This window comes from Leopardus geoffroyi, chromosome B4 (assembly GCF_018350155.1).
Source record: "Leopardus geoffroyi isolate Oge1 chromosome B4, O.geoffroyi_Oge1_pat1.0, whole genome shotgun sequence".
Lineage (NCBI taxonomy): Eukaryota > Metazoa > Chordata > Mammalia > Carnivora > Felidae > Leopardus > Leopardus geoffroyi.
Window position 1 is genome coordinate 79273732 of NC_059341.1, and position 9440 is coordinate 79283171.

Here is a 9440-nt window from a genome sequence, read left to right on the forward strand (position 1 = left end):
ACCTCCCTGGCCCTGAGCCACCAAGTCAGAACCAGACATCCTCGGGGTGGGAGACGGTGTGGGGCAGGGGTAGGAGGGTGGTGTGTGGGGGATGGAGGGTAGAAAGGGCGAGAGCAGAGAGCACTGGGCAAAGGGAGGAGAGGTGTGGGATGGCCTCTGTGTCCAGGTAGGATGGTCAGGGGCGGCTTAGAGGGTGGGCTTGTCTCTGTGGGATGGAGCTGGCATCTGGGAAGATTAGCACTGGGAAGGGCCAGGTTGCCCAGGGCTGAGGAGCAGGTGTGGAAAGAGGAGAAAGAGGGAGCCTGCGCTTAGCCTAAGGATCACAAGTGCATGCTGGGAAGTGGTTTGAACCAGGTGGCGGGAGGTGAGAACAATGAATTTGGGGTGGGATTCTGGCTGCTGGGGGCCTGGTGGGTGGGGGCAGAGAGCAAAAGGCCAAGGGGGGGGGAGCTGGAGCTGTGGTCCAGGCCTGACTGGACTGAGGAGGAATGAGCTGGAATCAGGCTGTGGAAGCGGAGGAGAAGAGGCAAGACCACTGGAGGGCTAGGGAAACGTTGCTCTGGGGCTGGAAAGGATTGGCCCCCCGGAGACCGGGCTGTCTCACGGGTGGGGGTGGGGCGGAGTCACTGTCATTCGCAAGACTACATATCCTTGCACGGAAGCAGCATTTATTGAAACACAGGCTGAGACAACCCAGAAGGCAAGGCACCCACAGACAGTCGTAACAAGAGGGAGACTCAGGAAGTGGCCTCACCTTCTCCATCCCACCGGCTCTGCATTGTACAGACCCCCTCCTGCACCGGCAGGGGGAGATCTGGAACAACCTTGGAGTTTTCTTTGAAATGTATACAGGTGCAATGAATAGCAAGACCTGTCCCAAGTCAAAAAGATTTCCCCTCTGTAATGGGCCCCTCAACCGGGAGGTCCCCTGAGGAGTTTGGCTGGGACAGGCTAACCCGAAGAAGGCAGTCAGTTAGAGAGACAAGCAAAACTCAAAGGGAAATAACCCTTGGGGCAAGGGCTTCCCGCAGACCTCCCTGCCAGGAGGGGGTAGCTGCTGGGAGGGAGAACTTGGTCTCAGATTCTCAGGTTGTGGGACACTTGGCTGGATGTTAGGCTCACTCCTTGTCTCAGGGGAAGGTCAAGCTCCCCTGAAGTCCAGCCACCCTGGGTGATTGGTAGTGTCCCATAGAGGTCGGAGAATAATACGGGTGGTTTGGCCCCGGGTATTTTGGAATCAGATTGGAGGTATGGGAAGGGCTGGGCATGACTCTCGAACTGAAGGCCGGAGGAGAACCAGGAAACAACTCCCTAAAACGAGCAGGTGGCAGGGTGCGGCCGAGGGTCTTTCCCTCTGTAGGAACATGTGGAAGATTCCGGAAGCAAGCACACGATTTCCATTCACACACCATCCCGCGCTCCGGGGAAGAGAACGCAGGCGGCCGGGGACTCTACGCAAAGCGGACAGACCGGCTGCTCCCGCAGCTGAAGCTGGCGGAGCGGGGCTGGCAGGGGGCACAGGAGTCGGGCGCCATCACCGTGATGCTGCCTCCGGTGGCCACGGGGCCAGAGGCAATATGGCGCCCCGGGGTGGTGCTGCATGTGAGGCCCCCGCAGGAGACTCCGCCACGAGAGCTGCTGACGCCTGTGGGGACAGAGGGGACACAGAGGGTGAGTGGCCTGCCCTGACCTCACCAACGAAGGGACTTCCGCATAGCAGGAGCTTCCTCCTCCAGAAAGAAGTTTACTGGTTAATGACTGAGGTCCGGCTCCTCTCGGCATCTCAGTCCTTCTAGAGGGCTGGGACAGGGAGGAAGCAAGGACCCCCATCCAGAGGGGCAAAGCTGCCTGGCCCTATTTCCATGGCCTGCAGTTCACATCGCCACCAGTTGAGGGCGCTCAATGCGTCCATCCCTAACTCCGGAGGAGCTCCCTGGTGAGGAGCCCGCGGAAGAGACAACCCCCTCCCTGTCGGGAAAGCATTCCAGGTTCAGCTTTGCCCGTTCACAAAGCCATTTTTTTAGAGGATGTTCAAGCAGATACTTACAGACATTCACGGAGCCCACACCTTCACACAGCCTGTGGGGGAAAGAAAACTCGGTGAGTTCTGGACACGGAGCTGGAGTCCTCGAGGCAGGGACAGAGAAGGCCCTCCTGTGTCCGGATCCCGCCCCCCGAGAGGCAGGGAGGGCTCCCCACAGTCTACGTTTCTCAATCACCTTCTCTCTCTAACCGTTCTCTGAGCACAGAGACAAGGCCTTCTGATTTCCAGCAGAGGTGGGCGCCATGATGAACTCTGCCGGCTGCCGCCAGTCTGAGCGACCCGGCACCCTTAGGGCTGGTCAGGCTCACCGGAAGGAGAGTCCAATCAAATGCAGCAGTGTGTGTGGAAGGGCTTTGTGCCAGTGAAGAGCTAGTACATACGGAGTGCTTTGTCCTTATGGTGCCCGAGCCCCGTGTAGGAAGCTTCTGGAAAAATTGGGTTTGAGAGGCACATGACTTGGCCACGCGTCCTGCCTCTTGCACTTATTACCTGTGGCCACGAGGAAGTCACTGCACGCTGAGCCTTCTGTCCTCGTCTTTGGATGTGAAAAGTGACACCTACCTCATTGGATTGTGAAGATTACAAGGGGCCGACGCATAGTAAGTGTCTGATAAATTATGACTATTCTCAAAGCTTGAGCTGTCCTAGCAGTGGGTAGAGATGTAGCTCACACCTGGGCTGAGGGAAGCCCCCTCCCAGGGGACCAGGGCCTCCTATGGGCCAGATCCTCCTTAGCCCTACCTGTGCTCCTCGCCCTCCAGCAGCCGCCTGTAGGTGGCGATCTCGATGTCCAGGCCCAGCTTGGAGTTCATCACCTCCTGGTACTCCTTGAGCAGGCAGGCCATGTCCTGCTTGGCCTTCTGCAGGGCGGCCTCCAGCTCGGCCAGCTTGCAGCGGGCGTCGCTCAGGGCCGCCTCGCCCTGCTGCTCTGCCTCGGCCACGGCGGCCTCCAGCTTGGCCCGCTAGGAGGAAGGAGATGTGAGGGCAAGGATGAGACAGAGGAGGCGCAGCTCGGCTCACCTGGACTGAAGGAGCGGGGGCAAGGAGAGCAGGGTCCAGAGAGAAGTTAGGTTAACTACGCACTTCCAGGTATTTAATGAGACCTTGGACATGAGGAAGGAGATGGGAGCTTTCACCTTCTCTCCCTGGTGGTGGTTGCTGAGTGGCCAAGGGGAGGGGGGGTGACATCAGTGATATGGCTTCTCCTGCTTCAAGTGCCGTGTGATTTGGTTGGGTCCCTGCTTCTTATTTGGGCCAGGCTTTTGCCCTCCTGGGGGCAAGGTGCCTGGTGCTGCAGTCTGCCTGTGCAGACTGTGATCTACACCCCCTCACCACCCCCCCCCCCAACCCTCTCATACCATACCTGACACTTGGCATTCTCGATCTCAGCGGTCAGCCTCTGGATCATGCGGTTCAGCTCGTTCATCTCCTCCTTGGTGCGGCGCAGGGTCTCCCCGTGCCGGATCACCGTGGCCTTCATCTCCTCGCACTGGGGGGAAGCAGAGGTGCTCCTGAGGCTCAGGATGGAGGTTCCCACCCATTCAGACACCACAGATGGTTGGGAGGTGGTACAGTGCTCAGCCTGTGCGACTACACATGGCAGCCCTGCTCTGCCATCCAAACTGAGAGATGTCTGTCCTCTTACCATCCCTACAAGTCAAAATCCCCAGACAACAGAGGCCTTCTTTAATATATATCTGGCAACCTGCCCACTGTCACGTCCAGAAGGCAGGTGTCCTGTGCCCCTCACCTTGCTGCGGTACCAGGACTCGGCCTCAGCCCGGCTGCGGCTGGCGATGTCGTCGTACTGAGCCTTGATCTCGGCCACAACGCAGTCCATGTTCAGGTCCCGGCTGTTGTCCATCTTGACGATGACCGAGGTGTCTGAGATGTGGGCATGGAGGACCTGGAGCTCCTAGGGGCCAACAGTCAATGCGTTTGGGTCTGGTGTTTGGTCTGGGCCATGGGCTCCACCCTTGGGGGCAGCGTCCACTCTCTGGAGGGGGCACTGGTCATGCATGTTACATGACTCCTGCTCCACGTGCTTCCCTTTCCCCCCCTTCATTCACACGCAGGTACGTCATAAAACAAGAAAGCTGGGAGGGGCCCCAAAGAGGAGCTGGGGACAGCTCCATGCACTTAATTAACAAATGGGAAAACTGAAGCCCAGCAGGTGGAAAAGACCGGACTCAAAGTCACCCAGCTGGGTCGCTGGGGTGTGAATGCCGAGACCAGTGATCTGTCCGTTCATTAAGGCCCCCTCTCTAGCCGGAGACCCACCCTGACCACCGCCACCCTCACGTATGTACCTTCATGTCCATGTACAGACTGACACGCCCCCAGACCAGCACACGGGCGCACACTGCAACGACAACTCCACAGACGTGGGGAAGCCCAAGCACGCACACACTCTCCTCGGCCCTGAAACACGCGTGCCAGGCTCTCCCTGGGTACCTGCATACCCGTGTCTGTCACAGCCATGCAACATGGCTCTCTCGGATGTGTGTGCATGTTTTCTCGTGCTTACATCACCCACATTCGGGAAAACACGTGCCCACGGTGCACTGTCTCCCCTCTTTCTCAGGTCCCCCACCTCCCCTCTACCTGCCCTGGCGGGTCGGTAGGAGCCCCCTTACCTCATCGTAGAGGCGCTTCAGGAAGCTAGACTCCTCCACCAACGCCTCCACATTGGCCTCCAGGTCTGATTTCCGCAGGTAGGCGCAGTCCACGTCCTGGTGGTGGAGGGAAAGGGAGGGCGTGTGTGTGTGGGAGGCCTCTGCGGTCAGTGTGGTGACCGTGCCCCGACGGAGGCTGGCCAGATGGGTCCCCCTCCCTCCCTGCCCCATGATCAGCCCCCTCACCTTCTTCAGAACCACGAACTCGTTCTCTGCCGTGGCTCTCAGGGCCACCTCCTCTTCATACCTGGGTTTGGGAGGGTAGAGAGGGGTCACAGCTGAGGGGTTGGGGCTTGGATACTATCCCAGCTTCCAGGCAAGCTCTTCCAGGGCTCAAAAGGGATTGTCCCTGTGAACGTTATCTTGTCCTCTCCATGGTCTACTTTGTGCATTATTTCACTTGGGCTAACCCTTGTCCCAGCCTGGCTCGATCCATCCCAGTCCTGCTGTGTCTGGGAGGAGATCAGGGAATGCGTACTCTGTTCCCTCTGTGAATCCTAGAGCCAAAGCGAGCCAGTGCCCTGGGCAGTGAGAACACAGAGCGAACATCGTAACGCCAGCTGGGCCGGGTAGGAGCACAGAAAACTGTAGAACTCCATTGGGTTTCCTCTCCTCACTCCCCGTGAAAGCAGCTCTAAGCTCCACAGGGCCTCCAAGGTGTAGAGTGGGGCCAAAGAATCGGAAGAAACCCAGGCCCCGCCCCAGACAGTCCCTTCCTCGGGTTCCAGGCAGCCCCTGCTGCTAGACAGACAGGATTCTTTTTTTTTTTTTTTTTTTTTTTTTTTTTTTCAACGTTTATTTATTTTGGGGACAGAGAGAGACAGAGCATGAACGGGGGAGGGGCAGAGAGAGAGGGAGACACAGAATCGGAAACAGGCTCCAGGCTCTGAGCCATCAGCCCAGAGCCCGACGCGGGGCTCGAACTCACGGACCGCGAGATCGTGACCTGGCTGAAGTCGGACGCTTAACCGACTGCGCCACCCAGGCGCCCCAACAGACAGGATTCTTAAGCTGCTTCAACAAGGTTGAGGATGGAACCTTCCTACTCTCCCTGTGTTCCCCCAGCCCGGCCGCACTCACTTCTTCTTGTAGCCCTCCAGCACCTCCTGCACGTGGTTGAGCTCCGAGGCCAGCCTCCCGCTGTCGGCCTCCACGCACTCGGCCTCCCGCCTCAGCGTCTCGATGTAGCCATTGAACAGGGGCTCCATGTTGCTCTCACAGCAGCGCTGGTTCTGGTAGAACTGCCACTTGGTCTCCAGAAGCTTGTTCTGCTGCTCCAGGAAGCGCACCTGCCGCCCAGGGTGTGAGGATGGGACTCAGGGGGAACCCAGGAGGTGCCTGGGGCCCTGGCGATCTTTCTGCCCTTGGTCCTCACTGAATAGCCAGGGCCAGCCAAGGGCCAAGCATGGGGTTGAGTCTCTGTGACTCAAGGGGACCTGCTCCTGGCCTCCAGGAGGCACCGTGGCTGTGGGGGAAAGCGCCCTGGGGCTTGAGGCCAGAGGTCTGGTTCAAGTCTAGGTCTGCCACTTTAAGTGGGCAGGTCGTCTAACCTTTTGGGGCTTTGTTTTCTCCTTTCTAAACCAGAGATGATAATAGTGCCTCCCTTAGAGTTGTAAAGACTGAACAAGTTAATACATGCAAAGTGCTTAGAACATTTTTGACACATGGTAAATGCTCAACTAATTTAACCATGACTATAATTAGCGGTTCCTCATTTATTAATTTATGCAACACTTACTGAAAGTTTAGTGTGTGGTGCTAGGGCCCATGCTAAGATACACACACACACACACACACACACACACACACACACACACGCACATACCTGTCTATATCTACAGTCGACCTGGAACAATGCAGGGGTTAGGGGCACTGACACGTCCCCTCCCCGCCCCCACACAGTTGAAAATTTGCATATAACTTTTAACTCTCCTAAAACTTAACTACTATTAGCCTCCTGTTTGACGGGAAGCCTTACTGCTAACGGAAATAGTCGAGTAACCTGTATTTTGTTTCTGTATTAAATATTGTATGCTTCCGACAAAGTAAGCGAGAGAAAACACGTTACTAAGAAAATCACAAGGAAGAGAAAATACATTTACAACACTGCACTGTATTTATCAGAAAAAATCCTCTTATAAGTGGATCTATTCAGTTGCGACCCGTGCTGTTCAAGAGTCAACTGTGTATGTATCTCTATCGGTCTCTACCTACCCATCTATCAATTACATTCCATTCTCACAACCCTTCGGGGGGGTGCCGATATTATAACCCTTCTAGTACAGATGGGGGACACTGGGATGCCTAGCTCATTGCCCCACAAAGGTAAGTGAGAGTCGGGGTCTGCTGTCTCTGGAGTCTTCTTTGCCTACCCCACCATAGTATGCCTAAGCAGCTCCTCTAAACTGTCTCAGCTTCAATTTGATATTAAAAAAAAACAAAACGAAGGGGCGTCTGCGTGGCTCAGTTGCTTAAGCGTCCGACTCTTGGTTTCAACTCAGGTCATGATCTCGTGGTTTGTGGGTTCGAGCCCCACGTTGGGCTGTGTGCTGACAGTGCAGAGCCTGCTTGGGATTCTCTCTCTTTCCCTCTCTCTATGTCCCTCCCCTGCCTGAGCATGCTCTCTCTCTCAAAATAAACAAACATTAAGCAAAATGGAGATAATAATACCTACCCCACTGGGTCATTCTGAGGATGAACTAAACTCACTAAGATCCCCTGACTCCAACCCCAGAGCTGGGTCCCATCTATTCTGCCAGAGTGAGGCCGCATGGACAGAGGGGCCAGCACAAAGGGAGGGGCATGGGTGGCTTTCTTGGGAGGCAGCCTCATGGCATCTGTGGGGTTCCTCCCACCAGCCTGGGTGCCCCTCTTCCACATTCCCAGCCCTCCATCCATGAAGGCGGCTGTGCCAACCTTGGCTGGTTAAGTGTCACACCCCCTTGTCCACTATCATCCTGGGAGAATAATGCTAACAGCGAATGTTCATTGAGCGCCTACTACGTGCCAGCGTTTTTCAAGCACGAACCCATCAATGCTCACAACAAGCGCGTGAGGCTGGTTCTGTTATCCAGACAAATCACAAGCCCGAGGTCTCACGCTGCCGAGGAGCAGAGCAAAGATAGGGAGGTGGCGGGGCTGTGAGCCGTGCCCCCGCCCCCACTTCCCCCGAGCTGCCTGGCGGGAAGCCATATGCCTTTTACTCTTTAACTCTCCCCCTTTTCTCCCACTCTCGCAGCAGCCAGTGCCCAATCCAGTTTTGGGGGGCACCTCTGATATTCCTGTGTTGTCTTGTCTCCAGAAGCACACACACACTTTAGATCATAGACTCCGTTTCTGGACCACACCCGGCCCTCGGTTGCACTTTGTTGGAATTAAGAGACAGAAACCGATCCTTTGCCTATGTTGGCCTGCAATTCTCTCCCTCTGTCTCAAACCTGGCTCCATGCTGTCTCCCCAACACACGGGGACCTTCCCGAGGGGAGGGCAGGCCAGGGCCTTCTCTGGATCATCATCCTAGGCCTAACTGACCTTGTCGATGAAGGCAGCGAACCGGTTGTTGAGACACTTGATCTGCTCCTTCTCCTCGTGCTTCACGCACTGCGCATTGGGGTCGATCTCCAGGTTGAGGGGCGTGAGGAGGCTCTCGTTGACCGACACGGTGGTGATGCAGGGCGGGCTGGGCCCGCACACGCCGCCGGAGCGGTAGCCGAAGCTGCGGCCGCAGGAGCCGGCGCGGAAGCCGCCCACGGCCATGCGGGGCCCGCAGGAGCCCAGGTTGGAGAGGCTGCGGCTGCCGAAGCCCGTCAGCCCCCGGTAGCAGGACACCCCTCGGTAGGGTGCCGCGCTGATGCAGCAGCGGTTGCCAGTTTTGGGGGCCACAGCCGAGCAGGAGCTGAAGGTCCTGGTGACCCCACATCCTGGGCTGATCCGGTAGGAGCGGCAGGACATCGTGCGGGTCTGAGCAGAGGCTGAGTGCCGCGGCAATGAGCGAAGTCTTCGGTGCGCTGCTTAGGATCCTCTGGCCTCTCTGATCCTCCCTGGTCCTTTTATTGGTGGGGAGAGCTGGGGTTGGCTGCATAAAAGGAGTGAAAAGCCATTTTATGTTGTTTATTGGCTTGGGGAGTTTGCCAGCAACTCCCCAAAGACTCATCTTAAAGGTGAGCTCAGCGGCGACTCGGGGCCTCCGTAAAAGTATTGAAGATGTTATTAGGGACACTGTGTTTGCACTTTTCATCTTCAAAGCTCGTTTACGTACATTAAGTAATTAATTTTCTCTCAGTCTCAGATGGCCCCAACCCACACTTGGAGACGGATTTGAACTCCATAACTGTCTGAGGTGGCTGGCGTTGGGGTCGAGGCCGTGGCTGCTGTCTCAAGTGGGGGAGGTCTAGGGCCCCAGTTGGGGCGAGATCCCGCGAACGCATTACCTCTGTCCTTCCGGGCTCCACGCAGGACACGTTCTCAAGTAAATCACTGTGATGGATCGGGCAAGTCGAACCCACCCAGGCGTGATTGCCTGGAAGGTGGTTCAGATCCGTGGGACCGTTTTGACCATGCTCCCTGCAGGACAGAGTGCTAGAGCACATGGTCTCTTAGAACCTTCTGGATTCCAGCCCAGAGGCTCTGTTTCAGAGCCTTCGCTTCTCACCCAGCAATTTGCAAACCACTCAACTCTCGGTGGCCACAATAATGGCCACTTGCGGATAATGGGGAACCTT

At 56.7% G+C, this 9440-nt stretch overlaps 1 protein-coding gene across 1 annotated transcript; it reads right to left on the reverse strand.

Moving 5' to 3' along the window:
- Nucleotides 1–648: 648 nt before the first annotated feature.
- LOC123592119 (keratin, type II cuticular Hb5) lies at nt 649–8759 on the reverse strand. The gene is made up of 9 exons (XM_045467074.1): nt 8251–8759; nt 5800–6008; nt 4906–4966; nt 4681–4776; nt 3795–3959; nt 3408–3533; nt 2786–3006; nt 2048–2079; nt 649–1645 (listed from the first exon to the last, which is right to left on the reverse strand). The coding sequence occupies exons 1-9, from the start codon at nt 8668–8670 to the stop codon at nt 1452–1454; spliced, it is 1524 nt and encodes a 507-aa protein (XP_045323030.1). The 5' UTR covers nt 8671–8759; the 3' UTR covers nt 649–1451.
- Nucleotides 8760–9440: the final 681 nt, after the last annotated feature.